Here is a 22,253-nt window from a genome sequence, read left to right as displayed (position 1 = left end):
AATGTAAATCAATTTCTTGATAAACTATGTGAAAATATTGACAACATGATCTAGCCACCAACATATCTAGAAGGTTATACAGTTTAGTTAAAAGAAAAATGAAATGTATTCTACAAACTAAATTGCAGGTTTTCATGCTCTTTAGGAAAAAACATCTGTGTTAACTGTGGTAACAGTGTTAACATTGTCTGTGGTGCTTGATCTGGCATCACCCTGCTGCTCAGAGATCAAATGACCCTCCTCTTGCTCTCAGTTGTGTGTGTGTGTGTGTGTGTGTGTGTGTGTGTGTGTGTGTTGATTACTGTACAGGTAGTACAGCCTCATCATCAAATTATGAGTTTGGTCTCAGAATCATGTCTCATTTGATATCCGGCTATACGTGCAATTAGTATTTGGAGAGTTTGACATGAAATTTTAAGCAGTTTCAGTTTAGAGTCCTGTGGTGTGATATGTTAGAATTTATCCTAAAATATTTAAATTGACTGTTTGCCCATTCGCCTATTCATGGTGTTTAAAGGAACACTCCACCGTTTTTTGAAATAGGGCTTATTCACCTTCTTTCCTACATTTAGATAGGTGGGCAAATGCATTTTTGTCTCAGTGCATGCATTGTTTTAGTTTGACAGGGTCGGCGCTAGCTTAGCTTAGCATAATGAATGGAATCCTTTGTTGCCAGCTAGCATGTCCTGAGTAAAAGTGATATAAAAAAAAAACACCTAATTACTTCTTGTGGCCTGCGTATTCACAACAAGTACAAATAGCGATGCAGATTAACACTAGGCGATTTCTTATGTAGATATTGACTTGGGACTATATTAGGGGGAAGCACAGGCGAAGCACTGCTACTTGGGCGCAGAGATATCACGCCCAAGTAGCAGTGCTTCGCCTGTGCTTCCCCCTAATATAGTCCTTAATATATAAGTCAATATCTGCCTAGGAAATCGCCTAGTGTTAATCTGCATCGCTATTTGTACTTGTTGTGAATACACAGGCCACAAGAAATAATTAGGTGTTTTTCGTCTCGATAAATGACCTCATTAATCGAGACACTAGATTTAGATATTTTTCCTTCGAAAAGGCTGTATAAGGCTATACACAAAATGAACTTGTGAAGATATTGGTGATTTAAAGGGTTGAAATTTTGAAAAGAAATGGTGATCAGTTACAAGACCTAAAATATAGACAAATCTAACATAGGAGCTTGTTTTTGCTATGGAATAAAAAATAAAAAAGGTAACTGAGACGACCCAACAACTGTGAGTTTATATCTCACAATTCAGGTTTTTTTTTTTTTTTTTTTCAGAATTGCAAGTTATATGCTTGCAATTTCAAGAAATAAAATGAGAATTGTGAGATATAAGCCGACAATTGAGGAAAAAAAAGTCAAAATTGTAAGATGTAGGCTAAACACAATTGCGAGAAAAAACTCAGAATTGCAACTTTTTTTTTCTCGGAAATGCAAGTTTATATCTCACGATTTGGATTTTTTTAAACGAATAAACTTTATATCTTATGAAGTAATACACTCTCGTAATTGTGATAAATAAAGTTAGAATTGCACGATACGTGCCCGGTTTCACAGAAAAGGCTTAATCATAGTCCCAGACTAAAATGCATGTTCGAGCTGTCTTATCTAAAAGCAATCTTAAAATATATCAGTGCCATTGTTTTGTCTCAAGATGCAATAATGTTTTTTTTCCAAGGCACGTTTATAAAAGCTACTTAAATGTCCTAAATTTAACTAAGGCCTAATCCTGGCTTAATCTAAACCCTCTCTGTGAAACCAGGCCTTAGGCTAAACTTGCAATTCTGACTTTGTTTCTCGCAATTGCAAGTTTGTATCTATAAATTCTATAAAGTCAGAATTGTGAAATAAAGTCGCAGTTACAACATGAACAAGCGTTCAAGCTTCCATAATATGACATACATTTTAAATTCGTTTATTTTATTTTATTTGTTACCTTGTTAAAAACGAGATGACGCATCACACAACATCTACAGTAATTGACACTCATTAACTCTCTGTATTTCATATGAGTTGTGTAAGCAGGCAAATAGCTGAACTGTACTTTTATAAGTTATTAAGCCCCTCCGCTTCGAGCATGTGTTAAGAGAGCCTGTTGTCCTGTAATGTATGTGTTGATGATGAGCCATGTTAACAGTCCTGTTGTGTCGATACTTTCTAAGATACTTAGAAAAGAAAACGTCGTAAAACCCAGGGTGCAATTATTTCATTATGATCGTCTCATTAAACTATTAAGACACTCCATTTGGAAGCCTCCCTCCAGAAACGCCACACACCGAGTTTTAAAGAGCCTGGAAAACAGGGGGATACAAAGTTAACTGGTCACAGTTAGAGGAAAAGAGCAGCTGAATGGGCCGTGTTCATTGGTCAAGCTGTGTGGACCCAGCTGGATACTTTCTATTGTAAGGGTGAAGGACTTAACGGACACATGGAGAGCCTGTTTTAGGAGTTCTTTCTCAGGAGAAGATAGACTTTGCATGCTGAGAGGAACTTATATATTCATCTTATAAGTTATTTCGAAACATCAATCCACACGTCCCGCTTTTCAGGCCCTATGAGCCGAGGGGTATCATTTCTTGGGTTATTTACAGTTTGGCATACATGGCCTTAATTAGAGTGTGGGGTAGAGCGCTGCCTCAGAAGATGCGTTCCAGATGTGGGCTGGAATTCAGAGAGCTTTGTAAAGAAAAGAAACAGTGCTCTGCAGGAGATGCCTAAAGAAACTTGAGTCAGAGAAAAGTGTTGAAGGGAATTGGCAGAGTTGAGATGGGGAGGGGGTGCAAGTTTAAATATTCATGACTATGTCTATATGTCTTTAAAAGAATGTAGTCAATTTTGTTCTGGCTGATTTTGTGCTTAGATGTTTGATGTCATTGAGTGAGGGTTGGTGTTACAGCACTATCACCTGTGACGGCCTGTGCCAAATGCATACATGTAAAAAAAAAGAATGATTTTAGGTTAAAATTCACATGGAAAAGTATATTTGAAAACTACACTCTAACTCTACAGTTCAAGTACCGTTTGGGGTCGGTAAGACTTTTTAACGTTTTTGAAAGAAAAGATTAACGTTCGGAAACTTCCCCGAAGTTTTGGCTCAGATTTTTGATTTTGTTAATATTTTTTTCTGAAGAAAGAAAGACAAACATAAATGGTGATGAAAGCCAAAATATTAAATGTAATGGATGTGTGTATATTGAGTGACTAATCCGCTATTTTGTCGAGGGGGGCAAAATTACAATTTTCACAACAGATGTGGAGCCAAATTACAGGGGATAAAAAGGTTTTTTTTTTACATAGAGATTGCTAGGTTTATCAGTTAAATCTGTTTAATTTCGCAGTCTTTGTTGCATTTTATGCCAACGGTGATAGATCAAAAATGGGAAAAAGCACTTTTGTGTCTTTTGTCCTAAGTTTTTGCATGCCTGTAACTCATGAAATATTAAAGATATCTTAGTATCATTTTAGATTTTGATTTTTAACAAATATTTATTTTGGTATCTTCATTTTCATTTCATTTAAAGGCCAGATATGGACACTTTGCACACAGCTAATTAATATGTTGGCTTTTCTTCTTCATTTATGTATTTATTTCACCAGAAAAAGTTGACACGGAATGACCCAATACTATTTTTATTTTTTTTACGAGTTCAAAGGAACAGCATTTTTCTGAAATAGAAATCTTTTGTAACATTATAAATGTATTTACTGTCACTTTTGATCAAATTAATTCATCCTTGCTGAATAAAGGTTTTAATTTCTTAAAAAAAAAAAAAAAAAAAGTGGTGTAGTAATCTTAGATGCCGTAACAAGTTTCTTGTATCGTTTGGAATCACCTTTTTTTCATTAACTAGCTCAATACTATTCCATGTAGTCTAACTATGATCATGGCAAGGATGCATAATAATGAGCCTATAAAAGAATTGTAGCAATCATGACATGTCCTGTGGTGTGAGATACTATACATGACATGTCAGCTTTCCAAAAGTATTTAACTATCCAAATGTGAAGAAGGCTGTAAAGGGAAGTCAAGGACGTTTGATAGAGTTTGTTTTGCTGATTATCAGACAACCGCATACTATGACTGAATGAATGAATCTACTGATAATATGGCCCATTTGAGGAACCATATGCCTGAAACAAAATATGGGTTTCTTCAGCGGCAGAGCAGAAAGGTTTCAGGAAATACCAACGTGTTTTTTTTTTTGTTTCTTTTTTCATGACATTCCACCCAGTTTTGAGGAAGAGAACTGTAGGACATATGCCTGCAGTGCAACTCCATAGGCATTCTGTTCACCATATGTGTGAGGTAAAAATAAAAGGGGTCTGAGCACGATTAACGAGTGTGAACTTGATTTCTCTGGATACCTATGTTGGTCTTTAGCTGTTTAGTATGAAAGCCAGATCTCCACCCCCCAATACCGGAAGAAAATACTCTTTAGAAATCCAGCATTTGCCATTGTTTGTGTTTAAGAAAAGGAATCATCTGGCGGAAAGCTTTGTTTACACTTTTGCTGGATACTCCTACACGATTTGCCTGAGGGGAAGGAAAAATTCAAAACTGGCAGCAAGGCGAAACATTTGTTGGCTATGTAGCCTATGTAGTGAAGACGTATGGTTTGAGGTTGAGCGCACAACACATTTTCTAAAGAAAACATGTGAACATTTGAAAAACATTTGAAAAAATGACCAATGTCCTGTCACTAAATCCATCATTTGCAGCCTGCTGAAGCTTGCTCTTTAAAAGTCATCTTTTTACCTGCATGAACCAGCAACACTTTGGTAAACGTTTTAGCTAAGACATAATAAGCAGTAAATGCTAAGTTTCCACTATTACACAGTACGCTCTTAAAAATAAAGGTTCTGTTGGCATCGATGGTTTCATGAAGAACCTTTAATATCCATGGAATCTTTCCATTTCACACAAGATTCTTTTTAGTTCTTCAGATTAATAAAATGTTCTTTACATTAAGAAAGTGGTTATTATCAGAACTGTTCACTGAAAGGAGAACCCAAAAATGGTTCTTCTATTACCCCTTTTCCACCAAAAAAGAACTGGTTCGGAACTGGTGCTGGTTCAAAGTTGGTTCAACTTGCGAACCTTCTCAGAACCTGTTTGTTTTTCCACTGACTAGAGAGCCCAGCGAACGACGTCGTTACGTCACTGTGTACGTTGCCATAGGCTACGTCTTAGCTTTCCTAGAAACGGCAAATTCAAGCATAACAGTTACAATGGCGGACTACATCGTCTTTCTGCAAATGTTTCTCCTGGCTTTGCGATCCTTTATTGGGGTCAGAAGAAGACGTTTAGAACGCATTTGTGCTGCTCGTCTGGATTACTATAGACGGAGGTTACATTCGAGAAGAAATTCGACAATAACCCCGCCCCCAGCCCCCGACGTAAGCATGACGTGGTAAAAGAACGGTTCTAGTCCAGCAAAGAGTTGGTGCCGCTTTGGAACCAATTTTCCTGGCCGAGAACCGGTTGTTTGGCTGTCGAAACACAAAGAACTGGTTCGCGAGTAGGCACCGGCTCCGAACCGGAACCAGCCCTTGGTGGAAAAGGGGTATATGTCATCACTGTGAATACCCCCTTTTGAAACCTTTGTGTTTAACAGTGTAACTTGACGTAAGGGATAATGTGCATCCAGCCGGTTGTTATCACAGAATAAACCCTGACAGGGTGATCAGGACCCCGACGCGAAGCATCACCCCGAACTGGGTTTATATTGCAACCGCCTGGATGTACATTATCCCGCTTATTACGCGGCTATGTACTTGCCACACAAGTGAATAATTAGACACGAAATATTGACTTGAGCTGAAATATTTTATTAGTTCTTTAAACGCAAAGTTTCCACAAAGGAAGCAGTAGCTAGCAAGCGGCAAGTTCAAACTAGACGGACATTTAAGGGATACGGTGCATTTCGTCATGTAAATAATAATGGGGATACGAGATATTGATTTGTTTTAAAATCATACCTGTTTGTTATCTTATCGTTACAGTGTACAAAACAATCGTTGAAAAATGGCATTAGCTGCGTTTGTATGAAACGAGAGCGAGTCATCGATATACCAGATGACATAATAAAATAATTGTTCACAAAATATTGATTTGAGTTTTAATATTTTATAAGCTCACCAAACGCAAAACTTCAACGAAGAAAAAAAACATTCCTAGCAAGCGTATAGCGCTGACTTAAGTTACCCGGATGAGCCTGTGTTATCAGTTTTTACCGGTTGCTATCGGGGAATAACAAACCGCTGGATGGTGCGATTGACCAATCAGAATCAAGTATTCCATAGAGCCGTGTAATAAATATTGGGTAAAAATCGTACTAATGATTTATTCAGAGCCCTCAGCTGACTGGCTTTCCAACCCCCTTCGTGGGCCAGTATGAGCCTCCCTCAGACACGAAGGTGGTATCTCTCTCCTCAGGGAGCTGCCCCATCTAATTATCAAATGACGCCTGGCCTGCCGGCGGTAAGCTGCTGGGCTGAGACAATAGTAGCTGATTCTCTGGATTAGGTGACGGGGGTTGGAGAGGGACGGGAGGGGGAATCCAAGAGGAAGAGACAGAGAGCATGCTCAGTCCTGAGAGACAGGCTACTGGAGCACACATGTGCCTTCCCTGTGAAGGATACACATTCTCAGCCAGAAGCTCATGTGAAGATATGAGAAAGGAGATATTGGGGATTTAACAAAACCGGCGTGAAAATTCACTTTTGGACCAAATTCTTTCAAAGGATGCACTAAGGAAACTCAGCTTTTAGGGTGAACTTTGACACCATGTCTCGACTTTACAGCTGCTTTGGGGACAGAAAGTAAGTTGGAGTCTTTTGTTTATATGAAAAGTATAGTTTAAAAATAGTTTGTGGTAGCACTTATCTCTTGTTAGCGTGCTTGAGTTTGAGGTTAAGTCATGGTTGCATATGAAACTCTTTTAGTGTAATTGTTTTTAGTGGAACACTGATGAACATGGTCGTGTTGATAATATGATTACATACTCCACATGAAGTATTTTTTTACTGTAAGGCTTCGGTTGTGCTCTCTGAGAATGTACTGTAATAGCTTCTTAGATGAACTCGCTCAATTAGAGTCTCTTTAAAAGCTCTTCTATCTAATGGTCTCATGACATGTCCAACAAGACCCTACTCATCACCACTGAGAGAACATGTTGTTTACCATTGGGTTTCGTCCAGATTCTTAGTTTGGAAAAGAGACTGTTTTGTGTACTATTTCTCTTCACTGAATTAGCCATTTATTATTGTTTATTGTAGTCCAGCCCCCCAGAGACTAGATAAATGTACAATAAGTGAGTTTGGACCAGTTATTGAGACATAATGTTCCATATTTACATATAAATGGCAGATATGCCCTTGCAAAGAGACTGGAACTTTTTTGTGTACTAGAAGCAGCTTTATCTTTACATTCTGACCTACCTCCATTTTCACACCATTTATGGTCCTTGCGCTCCTGTGAGAGTGCTGCTTTGTTTGTATCTACACGGTGAATCTATTTGGCAAGGAACTTGAGCCATCTCATGAAATAAGAGTCCAAATGTTAATGTTCAGACCCCTTTTGTGTTGACCTCTGAGCTTGTTGATGTTGAGCCCAAACTCTTCCTAGTTTCTCATATTTTCTTGTGCAGTTGATGAAGTTGTTGTTTTTAGCAGGCTTCTGCTATCTTTTAAGACATCTATTCTCAAAGAAGTCTCAAGTCAGTGAGAGACTGTTTTGTTAAAGTGTGAGCTAGTTCAATTTGCATATTGTGGAGAGTGGGGTAAGATGTGTCAGTGAGTACATCTTATTTTAAACATTTTTCTAATCCTGATATATAATCCTGATATTTTAGCTTTACCTCTCTCTTCTTTTTTTTTTCTTCTTTTTTTGACTAGTTTAAAGGAATAGTTCGCTTAAAAATGAAAATTCTGTCATCATTTACTTAAGTTGTTTTAAACCTGTATGAATTTATTTCTTCTGCTGAATGTCGGTAACCAAACAGTTCATTCACCCCATTGACTTCCATTGTATTGTTTTCCTACTATGGAAGTCAATGGGGTCCATCAACTGTTTGGTTACCGACATTCTTCAAAATATCTTCCTTTGACTTCAGCAGAAGAAATAAATTCATACAGGTTTGGAACAACTTGAGGGTGAGTAAATGATGACAGAATTTTCATTTTTAAGTGAACTATTCCTTTAAGTAAAAGGTGGCATTTCCAACACCACTCTTCTTTACTCTGTAAAACATTTCTGCTGTGGTTTGCTTATGGATTCTCTAATAATGAATCATCCAATATCAGATAGCCAGAATGCGCTGCTCTTTCTCTACTGGTTTAGTTACAGCTAAAGGAGTTTTGTATTTTGTGGTTAAAGTTCAGAAGAACCACGAAAGTACAGATGGTTTTATAGTATGTGTGGATTTATGCTGCCCCCGCTATGAGTTTTTAAACTATCAATCAATACCAACAGCAAAGGCCTTTCAAACACACCTCATTGAGTCCATGCGGTAATATTGCCTAAAATATCTTCCTGAATAGAAAAAACATATTTTCAGATAATTCAGAGTTCGCTAAATGTTCTGTGTCTGTAATTTTAGGGTACTTTAAATATACAGCTCTTTTAAATGTTAGGGTACTTTAAATATACAACATTTTTTATTCACGTAAAGCTCCAACATTTTGTGTAAGATGTGCGTATCATACTTAAAGTATGTCTATGTAAAATTTCAGGGGTGTACATTTACCAGAAACTATAAAAACGCTATGTTCAAACTCATTTTTTGGAAGTCTAATGTGATTACGAATGGTTTGTTTCCTATTCATGAGGAACTAATTAAATTTAAACCACTAATTTAGCTAGATGTTAGAATATAACCAAAGATAATTTACTCATCAGTAGTACTCATCAGTAGTAAACTTATGATGGTGTGGTGGCTGTTTAAAAGCTAAATAGCATGGTAAACTATATGAGAAAATAAAATGAAAATCACAGAAGATTGCTTTCATTTTGCTCCTGCCCTATAACAAAACGGCCAGGAAATAGAATTAGACCTCATTGTTAAGTGAGCCAAATTTTGTTAGCCCAGTAAATGTTTTAGGACGTTCTTTCTCTTCAAATATAAGTTAAGGAATGAGATGGGGATGGTCACCACTTTAGCTAATGTTGTCAACTGATTGAGCCAAATGGTGACTGCAACTGGTTTCATAACTCATTAGTGTAGTTTACTCCAGGTTTCTCTCTGCTTAAAGGTGCTGTATGTCATTTTTTGTATACAAAAGCAAAATACCATAATATGTTTGCAGATATTTAGGAAACATGCTAAGGTCACATACTCGTTTCTCTGAAAAACAATGCTACAGCCAGTTATTCTACTTTGAAAGTTCCATGTCGGAATGTCTGTTTTTGTTTTGGTCTGTGTGATCCCGCCCACTGCCCGTTTACCCAATAGTATTAGTATTTCCCAATAGTAATAGTATTTCCCAATAGTAATATGTGGCGGAAAACACAGCGTATTGCAGCCATGGAAGCCAGCGAACAAAATCACAGATTCTACCCGACCTAAAAAGCCTCGGCATCCATAAAAAAATCTCTATGAATGGAAGTATATTAAAACGAGGATGAATCAACTCATCGACTTACGATGAGTAAGTAAGTCTCCTCGCCATTGTAAATCCTGCTTGCTCCTGTTGCATGTCCTTGGGTCTAATCCAGTATTGCATAAGATGACTCTGATCATCAGGATGTTGAACGACGAGGGCTGGCATTTAAATAACTTAACTGATCAACTTCTGATAACTAAACTGATCTGACACAAATAATAAAATGTAATTATATAGTGTAATAGAACAATTCAATATCAAATTTATACAAAATTAGGTAGCCTTTATATAGGCTTAATATTGTGTGAAGTTGTGAACACACCCATAATATTGATTGTTTATCTGTTGTTAGCCTTATAATGGAAATAATTATTGACCTGTATGTATTTTTCTCAGTTGTTGGTGCATACCTACACAAACTTGCTACATTTTTACACTTAGTTTACACAATACTTGCTAAATTCACACACAGAAAAATGTTGACAACAGAAAATGTGCACTTATATGCACACACACACACACACACACACACACACACACACACACACACACACACACACACACACACACACACACACACACACACACACACACACACACACACACACACACTCTGTCAGTTTGGAGCTGACACAAGATGGAATTACCACATTTGTTATTAATCCACAATGGCACAGTTACTGGCTTGTGCCAATACTCTCAAAATAGCCAAACATCAGCCTGGACTAAATATCAGTCTGTCACTAGGTCCATAGTAGTTTCATAGTCTTGATTATTCCTCAGCCTTTCTTACTGACGTAATTCACACTGTGCATTTCAAGTATTTTGTTTAACAAAAGCAAGTTTTGCATATGCGCATATATAAATATTTACAGTCTCCTGTCTGATAACTCTCTAAAATCAAAATGTTTGATGTTAACACAGCATGCTTGCTAATATCTTCTGCTTGAACGCTTCTCTCAACTAACTCTCATTCTTTCTTTCTTTCTTTCTCTCTCTCTTATTCCTCCGTTCCTCCCCCCCGTCCAAAAGTTAAGACATGAAACGTCGGACGTCATCACAGAACTCTGGCGTTGGAGGCAGTCCAAGGTCAGTCCATTAGTCCCTGTAGAGCTCTGAACTACATCTCTGCTATCATAGTCACGCACTGGCCAGTGATAAGGACTTTTTAGTCAGAAGAGACTCTTGCAAAAGAGGTCAGTTTGGTTTGCTTGTGTAAATTATTTAATCATGTACTCATCCTCATGTCATTCCAAAACAGTATGACTTTTTCATCCTTGAAACGCAAAAGAAAGATGCTTTGCATCCAGGCTGCTCTTTTCTAGTGGCAGTCTGCTTAAATCATAAAACTATACAACAGATTTTAAGATTTCATACAGTAGCTCCATGTAACAGGGCCCCAGACTTTCCGATGCAACTAAATTATTTTAGAGGTCGCACTGGTGCCACCAACATGGTGCCCAACTGATAAGAGCTGGCATTTCTGTTGCATATGAAAAACATCAAATGGCAAATGAAACACAAGCGGAATGAAACCACACCACTTGTTTTAGCTGCGCTGCACGGACTGTTTATCAGCTCAGTCCAGCGCAAGCTCGCCGATCTCGATCACGCGACACCATTCTACACGGCACTGGGAGATCCAGTGAGAAAGCATTAAAATTTGCTGCATTATTAATAACTTCACTGCGAGATCTAGTGAGAAGCATTCAAATTCGGTTCAAAATGCTCTGTATTAAACCATAGATATCATATCAAACAGAGCTGACATGGAAACCAGGATAAACATTGTGCCATGAACAAACATGTTATAGAAGGCTTTTCAGTCCACAAATTTAATGTAGCAATGCTAACTGTAACCATGGGATTGTGGCAAAAATAGTCGAATGTTTTCACAGTATTCATTTCAGGGTTCGTACAACCTTTTGAGTGAAATTCAGGCACTTTTTTCAAGGACTTTCAAGTGCTTCTCACTTTTTTCAGCACTTCAAAGCTCTAAATCTTATACAATTTAAATGTTATTTTAATGTGATGACCAAAAATGTATAGTTAACATTTTCCGTATGAAAATTCGTTTTTTTTTGTTGTTTTTTGTTTTACATGTGACTGTTGTTAATAGAAGTTAATTGTATCTGCTTTTTAACTGAAGCTCAGTGCTTTACTGTCAAATGTGCATATCCAAGAAATACAAATTTTATATTATTAGTTACTGCACTTAATAATGCGCTACCAAATCAGGTGCTGGCGCCACCATCTGTAGAACGCAAATGTTAGTCTGGAGCCCTGATGTAAGGAACAAATTGAAATTGAAGTCATTATATATGCTAAAAACAGAACAAATTGAGATTTGAAATGCTTTAGTGAAATGCATTAGTAAATGTTCAAATTAACATCAATTTAGATGAATTACCGCTGCATTTTTAATTCATGTTAACTAAAGTAGTTAACTATTGAAACCTTATTGTAAAGTGTTTCTGCGAAATTTTGTGAATTTTTGTGGGTAAAAACAAAAGTCATTGTTACCCCAAACTCTCTGTTGGTCAGCAAAGTGATTTTTCAAGACCGACTTGAAGGCATTACAAATCTGCATGGACAAGTCTTCCCCCCTCACGGGAAATTTCTGGTCATATGGATTCCTATTTAAATGATTGGGTCTCACCCACTAAAATTCACAGAACAATGGTACATGTGACTGAAATTAAAGCAACACTAAATAACTTTTTTTTAAATAATGTTTCCAAAATTGTTTCAGTGGTTCATCAAGTCGTAACAGGGTGAAAGGCACTTCTGCATTTGCTTTGCGGCCCTATATCTGCTATAACCGCAAGTTTGCCAGATCGGGTAGCGTTTCTGTAGTTCGAATGAGACTACAAATTTGACTTGCGTTACAATACTCATTATTTAGTTTTTCTTCGCAATACATCATACTTTCATAAAATCACGCAACATACTCTACCTTGTCTGTGGACATCGTTCATTCCAAAGCCGGTGCTGGATAAACAGCGAGTGTGCGTGCGACAGTAGGCTGCGGTAGGCTAAATTATTTACGACAGCGGTAATGGACTATTCCGCTTCCAACCTGTAGGGCGACCGAAGAGGAAAAGTTATTAGTGTTGCTTTAACTGAAAATATAATTTTTTACAGTATTTAGGGCTGAAGTGTGTAATGTTGCTGGTGCCTGCAAGCAGAAATGCACAAAATAATGACAGTTCCCTTTCAAAAGGAAACGAGACACTGCGTCGATGACACTATTGAGGAACCGGTGTCTGAAAAACTATCCAATCACGGCAATCTATATTGACCGGCGACAGCCTTTGACGTCACTACTAGTCTGACCCAGAAGTATAAAAGGGGCGCCTGGAGAACATATCATCCAATTTTTGTCTTCAGGGACTGTTTTGTCTGATTTGCAATCACCTGAAAAAGGTAAGAACAATTATGGCAAGTGATAAGCGTTTCAAGAAGTGTGTAGATCCGAGTCTCGGGTTTCTGACACCAGATGACACACACAACTTGTGCGTTTACTGTTTGGGCTCAGAGCACGCACAATCAGCTCTTGAGGGATCTGATCGTGCAGAATGTGAGAGTTTTTCTCTCAGAAAACTCCGCTCTCGTCTGCTCTCTTCTCGAGGGAAGAGGGACAGACATCTGTGCCAGGCGATTCAGGTCCCGCTCACGCCGAGGCAGAGCAGAGACTGGAATCGTGGGGTTTCAGAGGGAGCTCGCCGAGGAGTTTGAGAGAGTTGTTAATCTCTCACGCCCTTCAGAGACTCGCGAGAGTGAGCTGCAGGATGAGGATGTGTTGTCACTAACATCCTCTGATCTGACAGCGAGTGCTCTGCTGGCAGCCCAAGAAAGCAGGAGATTTCTGATGAGGGTGAAGAGGATTTACAACCCGAACCTTCACAGCCACCCTGCCCCGCGTATGATGAGTTGTGAGTGTTATGGAACACGTTCAGCGAGGAGGAGCGTGTGAGGGAAGAGACTGCTCGTGATAGACTTAGCAACGGGGATGCCTGCTGAACAGTCCCTTCAAACGAAACTAGATGACATGTTCTCTAGGCGCCCCTTTTATACTTCCGGGTCGCACCAGTAGTGACGTCATAGGCTGTCGCCGTTCAATATCGATTGCCGTGATTGGATAGTTTTTCAGACACTGGTTCACATGGAGGGCGTTCCCCGATAGCGTCATCGACGCAGTGTCTCGTTCCCTTTTCTCAAAAAACCTAGACGTTTTCAAACGTCTTCCTGAACATGTGGAGTTTCTGGGATTGGTTCAGCAAACAGATAGTCCCGCCCCAAACTCACGCCATTGGTTGACTCAGTGTTGCTGGGTTGATGCTCAAACAAATAGACCAATGTTTTGATGGCAAAAGTGTTTACACTTTTCAGGAGAACCAACCTACAGATGGCTTGTAATAGTTCCCTTTGCACTGGGATGGAAGAAAGTATTACACACTTTAGCTTTATTAGATGGACTTGCCTGTTCGTTTTCTTGTAAAACGAATATGGAATCTGTGGCAAAACTCTCTTGGTAATGCAACATGTTTAGTGGTTTAGAGACTTTCACAAGCTAAAAGTAACCAAAGTACTTGGGATTGTACTATTCTTTGCACACCCTTATGTAAATATCATGGTACATAGAGTACAGTATGGTAATAATTAACTACCAAAGTATCACTGTACCATGGTACTGCCACAGTACTTGATTGTAAGGGTTGTTTTCTTTGTGACCTAAAACTGTCAGTGAAGGAGATGTGTGGACACAAGCCCAGCTGTGTGAACAATCCCAGGTGGTCCTTCATCCAGAGTTTGTCACAAGCCACACAATGCTGACCTGAAAGGGGTCAAAAAGTTTCTGGAATTTAAAAAATGGATCTGATCATGATGCTGATCATAATGAGTCACATAACTTTCATATTCTCACCCTTAGGCAATAACTGTGTATGAGTGTATGTTTTCATTATGACTCTGAATATCCTCATCATCAGTGCTTTATGGTGTGTTTATGCTTTAGCCGTGACTGTTCTTTGTATCTGTAGTTTTTCTTCTTTTCTTGTCTTGTTCTCTCATATGCTATCATAAGCTATCTGTGATTCACTCGTCTGTGAATGTGAAGGAGACTTTATATGAACTTCCCCTGAGATAGAGAGAGGAAATGAATGAGTGCTATCTGATGACTTCGCGTACGGGTCATCAATGTGCTCTGATGTCACACCAGCCCCTCTAACCATTACAACCCCTTCTAACAAATTAAGTATCACCAGAAACTGCAAATCTGGTTTCTGTTAAGCAGTGAAGGACGGCTAGTACTTGCATGCAGTGGTAAGAAAGATTGTTTCTCATTAGATGACTGCTGTTATCTGGTCTCATGTGATGTGAAAGCTCAAAACATGAATGTTCTCAGTCCGTTAAATTGGCTTCCTGTGTAAATTGCATGAGTGAAAGTGGATTTTTACAAATGTGAGTGGTGCTTGCCTGTGCAGAAGTGTTGTAGGTTAGTACAAGAGTATTACTTTCTTAAAAAAAAACAACAACAACAAAATATCCTACTGATCGAAAGTTTGTGTCTCATGTTTCTCTTTCATTGACGGTTGTTTTATCATATGCCAGGTGGAATAAGTCTAATCACTTAGAAAAGTAATAGTATTACTTGACTACATATAAGAGTATGTAATTGTAGTAATTGTAATTGTAATTGACTACATTTAAGAGTACAATAACTACAATAAGAGTACTCTCTTCAATCAGCTTTACGATTCAAGGCAAGGCTTGACATTAACATTGAATTTTATATATATTATTTACATTTTTCAATTGTAGTCTTTTAAAAAGGCATCTGAAATAATAAACTAAATTTAATGTAGTGTTGTCAAAAATATAGATTTTTCTATACACATCAATACTGAAATATCTGAAACATTCCCACGGATTGTGTGCTCACTCCCAAAGTGCGGCACATGACGCTCTCAGTACTAATTTGAGTTATTTTTTGCTGCTTATTGCACTTAAACAGTCAAACAAACACAAAATATTGCGCCAAAATGCCGGTCTTGGTGAGTATTCATGTAAACACAGTCAGTTGTTTTAAGTGGACGCAAAAAGTTGAGAAAGAAAACGCATGTGTAACAGTATAATGGATCAGTGCGTCAGGTCTTAAAGTGACAGCAGCCTAATATCCCTGCTGCCAAGTTGTGAGATAATACTAAAAAGTATTAGTATTAGGGGTGTAACGATTCGTTTTAACAACGATTCGATTCGATTCGCGATTCATGGTTGTCGATACGATTCAAGGACGATATTGGTTCATTTAGAACGATCCGATCCGAAACGATTCAGTGATTTGAAATCGATTCAGTGACTTTTTAGCCAAAAATTCTTGTAAGGGAATCAGGTATCAATTAATTATAGATATAAACAAACAAGTAAACAACAATTAATGTAAAATGCATTCACATTTTATTTTAATAAGTAGGACTGAACGATTATGACAAAAATGATAATTGTTGATTATTCCCTTGAAATTGTAATTACGATTATTAATTACGATTATCACAACATAGAATGATGTTTTGAATAGTTTGGCCATGGGACCCACATTTCCGCATGGTCATCAAGCCGCGACCCACCTTTTTAAGAATTATATAAGCCTATTATAATACATTTGTTTACACAAAAATTGTTGACACACAAGTTCTGTCCCCCTTTACTTAACAATTTGTTTTAAGAATATGACAAATACTGATAGACAGTAGGCACTGCGAGGTTAAGCTATTAAATAGCAGTCCCAAACTAGTTTTTGTTAATACAATCTTGGTATGAGCCACCACAGTCAACACACATGACGTACCAATAACGTAATTTATTGGTATTTTACTTTTATTTCTTAACTTACTAATTTACGACGTTGCATGCTCGTATTTCTTTTGCGCTTTAGTGAAGTGATACAGCGCGCTCCACCGCATTTGCGCGTGCAATTGAAGAGTGCGCGCTACTGCAGTACAGCGGCTGAGAGGACAGGACCAGAGAATGTCTAATATGGCGAGAAGTTTCACTCTCAGTACACTTCCGGCTTCTGAACTGGTTGCAGTTCCTCTCTGATTCCATATGAGGGCGCTCACAGGACGAGTGCAGAATGAATGGAGGTCTATGGCGCTATACCAATAAAAATCCACTTTTCTCAGGATATAATTTTTTGTCTAGTAATTTGAATGTTGTATTCCAAAGGAGATGCATATAAATTACACATTGCTGGGTGTTAGATTTTTTTGAGTCACTTATTTGCTTTAAAAAGTGTTTTAAAGTGTCAATGACGTCATACACATGTACGACCAGAGATACTGCTTAACGGCAATCCTTCACTCACTCTGGTGCGTTCGCGCTCTGCACTTTCTTTTCACTCGAGGCATCGACAACACAGCTGACACAGGTAAACACACGTGCTAGAAGAGTTTTTATTTTGTTTGTTTCTGGTCCCGCTTCAGATGCCACAATGCCATCAAGCGGTATCTCTGGTCGTAATCAGTCCTTCACTGACCAATCAGCGTTCATTAGCAGAATGCTAGCGTGTTATGGGCAACAACAACTCAACCTGTAAGAAATCAAAAGGACATAAGTACTCGTTCGTTCAACTTTCGACCTAAAACCCATGTTGAACTTGCAAAATCTACAATCAGATCTGAGATTTATCAACGGCAATCGGGTGAAAGAGACAAATTTAGCTGTCTAGCTAAATTTGACTCCCATTCATTGACTCGCCCATTGACTCCCATTCATTTTGCACTCATGGCGATCGCCCCCAGTGGAACTCTGGTGGTACTACAACCAAAATTCGGTACAATAGAGCTTAATAGGGAGTGGGTAGGCTCTCCGTAGACGGGCTCTGACAGGACAGTCCGTTTTTCTGAGGTGAGAGACTTTGCGCTGCTTGTTGTCTTTGCGCTGCTGCTGGCGCGTCACGCATGGCGACGACGACACAGATAGGCAGACTGAATCGAGTAACGTTTAACGCCTTTATCATTAAAAGTGCAAAGAAAAAACATCCATATAAAGTCTAACGTGCTTAAATCCAATGCGCTATTTCCTAGTATCGATACAATCGATTCATTACCTTTTAAAACGATATTAGATCGATATATGTCGTCCGGAAGGCCAACTTGCCGAGCACAGATCGATCCAGTTGGATCGTAGGAATATAAATCGATACATCGATGTAGTTGATGAATCGTTACACCCCTAATTAGTATTACAGTTTTTTCCCATGGTATCGATGTCAAAGTTGAGGCTAGTTCAAGCCCTGATTCAAGGTATTAAAAGTGTCATGTCTGTAGTTCAGGACGAGTCTCTCTCAATAATACTATTAAGGGCTAGGGGTTTGGTCACCAAACAGGAGAAAAATGACCAAGAGCATCTTGATTGTGCTTGAATTATAAAAATGTTGTATTGCTGTTGAATGTGAACGTGAATATGAATGATATTTGGCTCAGCTGCTCTGTCTTTGTTAAGCAGTGTTTGGCAGACATGTTGAAGGTGTGAGCCAGATGGAACTCACTGATGACTTGGGTTTTTCTATTTTTGCTCTTGCGGATGTACTTTAGTACATTGTTCCCTTTGAATAGTTATGTCTGATTGTCTTCTGCACTATATTAACAAGTGTCAGTAGTACATTACAATGTGTTTTTTTTTACAATGAACATCTTCAAAACATGCAAATTATAATTTTTATTGGCAGATGAGAGGTGCACAAAATGCAGGGTTCCTACACATTTTGGAGGAGTAAAATAATCAGACTGTACTTTGCTGTTTGGTGATCATAAACGCAACATCAAACCACAGTTACAGTAACAAACCGTGTGTGTGTCAGAGGTGAATTTTTGCAGGTTATGCACTTTTTTTGGTTTCTTCTCATCATGTAAGCATGTAATCATTTAGAGAAAACCAATAAATGAATGGGAAAATAGATGACTACTGTATATAATGCTAAAAATAATGCTGGAAGGTTTGGAAATTTGAGTCTGTAAAATATGGAATTTTGAAATGGAAAATGTGAAGGAACCCTGAAAAGTGTGCATAGTAAATAAACACTTTTTTTACACAATATTTGCTCACAATTATCGAAAAATATTTTAAGACAGAAAGATGCTGCTGATGATCCCAAAATAGTTTATTTGAATTAGTTGATAGCTCAGTCGATACAGATTTGAATTTGGCTTGCAACCTACTCTTCCTAATAATTTCCTGTCACTTCCTACTACTTCTGTTTAATGCAAATGGTAAAAATGCGAAGCATAACAGAGGGTTTAGCAGAGACTATGGAACATAATTATATTTAGCTGTGACTGTCACATGACTTGTTGCTTAAATTTAAAAGATAACACATTTGAAGGTCTGATATGAAGAGTATCACATCACAACACACAGTCACGAACTCAACAGACGCCCTGCAGTTTTGAGTTGAAAATATTTGTCATTTTCCTCTTTTTTGTTATGTTGATAAAAGAATGCAGCAGAAACCCGCTTGAACCTAACATCACAGGAAGTGGATGGTGGGATGAGTACAGGAAGTGGTACAAGAGAGGGTGGGAGTGATGACAGAATGCCAGATGTTTTAGGTTACGTGAGTGTATGGATGAAAAGGAGGATGGGTAAAGAAAAATACTTACACAAGTTAGATTAAAACCATTGCATGTCTCTTAATTGAACTGAAACTATGTGGCATGCAAAATATAAAACTAATGCTTTGTATAGACCTTGTGTAGCCTCACCCTTTTCAGCGCTGCATTCATTGTGTTCTGTCTTCTGGTTTGTATGTCCACAGAATGAAGGTCTTCCCGAGTGAAATGCTCATTTTAAAATGACATTTGTTATGACATCTGCTTCGAACATTACAATGCTCATGATAACTTGCATTAGCTCTACAATAAGTACATTTACTTCACCAGCTAATAACCTTTCGACAGCGATGCCATAGAAATGTACAGAGCTACTACAAAAAAGTTCAAACACAAAATTCTTAAGATGCACGCTTGTTTCTCTGGCGCATAAGGTCTATAGGCACTATTCAAATGAAAGGCTTTGAAAATGGCTTTACATAGGTCATTGTAATAGTTGCTTGCCATCAATAGAGAAGAGAACCAGTCAAGCAATCATATATCCTGCCCTAATTAAACTGTAATAATCCTTGTCGAACTGATGCATGTCAAACTAGACTGCAAATTGCCTCCACATCCTGTTGGGCCGTTCCTCCCGCCTGGAGCTTCAGCCGTCTGTCATAGATACTGTTTGAGAGTTTCCTCCTTGAGAGCTGGAGGTGTTCCAGAGGAGAGTCTGATCCAGGATTAGGCTGTAGTCACTCGTCAGGATAAACACTGAGGCCTCAGCTGGTCTGGAGTCTGTTTTGGGCTGCTGCTAGTATCAGCAAGTCTGGTACTGCAGATATAGTGGATCCATTGGAGTGACTCGGCTCCAGTGTTGTAATCTAAATGAGTCAGCGTTAAATGAGTCTTATCACCAACACCTCCTGTGCGTCCTTGGGTGTAGTAGACACTCTTATGAAGGACAATATAGACAAACAAAGACAGACCTAAACAGTCTCCATTTTCTCGAATGATTAATTACTTGAATTACTTTAGATATATATTCAACCCCCATTGCAAATCAGGTTTGTTGTCAAAATATACAGACTTTCAGCTGTTTGCATTGAACAAATCAAACAAAAGTAAAAGAAATAGATCAAACATTTTTTAAGTGGCTTCCCCAAATTCACCTGAAAATGCAACTTTTAATGACTTCTGCAGTCTCAGAATTATTCAATCCCTTGCAAGCATCTTTAGTACTTAGTAGAATAGCCTTTTGCTGTTATGACCTGCTGCAAACGAGATGTAACCTATAACCAGCCGCCGGCTTTTTCCTCACCAGTGTTTCTGAGGAATCTTAGCCCATTCTTCATGAGCAATGGCCTCCAGTTCAGTCATTTTCTTGGGTTTGTGTGCATATATGTATATATATAATTTACATATAAGAAATTATTTAGCCTAACCCCCATTGCAAATCAGGTTTTTTGGAAAAATGTATAGACGTTCAGTTGCTTGCAATGAACAAATCAAAGAAAAAGAATTGAAATATATTATGTATAATAGTACGCTATTTATTATACTATATAATATAATATATTATACTATATAATACCATATATATTATAGTAATTCAAGCAATTACTCATTATGTATATAATGGTTGATAACATGTTTAGTGTATTGATATGAAGTTATGCTGTAAAACATTGGTCGTCCAGATAAAATTCCAGGCAAAAATAAGGAAAAATAAAGGCATTTCGGTTTCTTTCCCACACATATATGTGTATTCAGCTCAACAGTTTATTTTTGTCAAATGGAAGAGAGCAGCCCAGGAATTCTGCAAAATTTCTTGGTTAAGGTGTGGTAACATTAGCTAAATTTAGGCAACATTTTAGGGGCAAAAAATGGTTCATTCATCATCTATAGCTTAGCAATGTATAAAGCACAGCTTACACAGAAGTCACTTTCAAAAGTCAGCTTTCTGAAAATTTGCATGACTATCCTGAACATGAGCGGAATCTGTATAGGGAACATTTTCGCCTTCACACAAAACTCTGACAAAAGAAAAAAGGTCAAATTGGGTTGGAACATCATGAAATTGAATAAATAATGGCTGATTTTTTATTTTTAATGAACTGTCCTCCTTATGTGTGTACACTCTGAAAAATGCTGGGTTGTTTTAACCCGTGTTTGGGTCAAATATGGACAAACCCCAACCGTTGGTTTCAGTTTTTTAATTGAAACGGTTGGATTTGTCCATATTTGACCTGAATGTGTTGAAACAACCCAGCATTTTTAGATAGTAGGTTATGAGATTTAGATTTAAGGTTCCATTCTAGTTCACAACCTCACATTCAGCTGCACATCAGTAGTGTCCAACCATTTATCTGAAAAAACTTTTTTTTTCCTCAACAGCAATTGTGACATCATGGCCTCGGGATCTCCAGACGTCACAGATGCTACCGAACCATCAGATGCAGGAGAAGAGTGTTCAGGTAATGTTCAAGTCCCGTTCAGTGCATTATCATTCATGAGAACAAAGAGAATGTCGCATTTTTTTCCTCATGTAGAGATCATAGATGAAGAATTAGGACACTAATTGGCACATGAAGCCAATTGCTAGTGCAAGATGCTAGTTCTCACTGACAGGAAGCCATGTAGCACGCAGACAAAGCCAACATTTGCCTCTCCGATACGAGCATGCTTTCCGCTGTCCGACATTTGACCTTTCTCTCCAGTTTAGTGTGGGAATGAGGAAGCTCAGACTGCTGGAGTCAGATCCTGAAGTACAGACAGCGGGCCTATGTGGGGATGTGGATTAGCCATTTCCTTGCAAAACAGGGTGCTTGCAAAGCATCCATAATCTCCTTTATCGGATTGTGGGTCTCTCTAAGTCCATTAAGTTCAAGAGTTAGCCAGTGTCAGTGTGTATGGGAGGTGTTAGTCTTGTACAGATTTATCACAGGATACTGGTAAGTGATCCATGACCAGGGTCACATTAATTACACTAATGGCGGTTACTTTACACATAATAGCCGCTTTCCGACCGG

The 22,253-nt window shown here is 38.2% G+C and overlaps 1 protein-coding gene across 4 annotated transcripts in view; it reads left to right on the top strand.

Moving 5' to 3' along the window:
• Window positions 1-22,253, top strand: part of LOC311303659 (uncharacterized protein) — a 48,928-nt gene that overhangs the window by 915 nt on the left and 25,760 nt on the right. Inside the window, exons 1-3 of one of the 4 annotated variants that reach the window (XM_084430241.1) lie at window positions 6,604-6,847; window positions 10,661-10,717; window positions 21,619-21,698. In XM_084430241.1, the coding sequence (XP_084286367.1) occupies window positions 10,668-10,717; window positions 21,619-21,698 (130 nt within the window). In that variant the 5' untranslated portion in view covers window positions 6,604-6,847; window positions 10,661-10,667. Of the gene's footprint in view, window positions 1-6,416; window positions 6,848-10,660; window positions 10,718-21,618; window positions 21,699-22,253 lie in introns of those variants that run through there. The other 3 variants (XM_084430242.1, XM_084430243.1, XM_084430244.1) reach the window with 3 other exon arrangements.

This window comes from Rutilus rutilus (assembly GCF_951802725.1).
Source record: "Rutilus rutilus genome assembly, chromosome: 14".
Taxonomy (NCBI): Eukaryota; Metazoa; Chordata; class Actinopteri; order Cypriniformes; family Leuciscidae; genus Rutilus; species Rutilus rutilus.
This window is presented reverse-complemented; position numbering and strand designations above follow the sequence as displayed.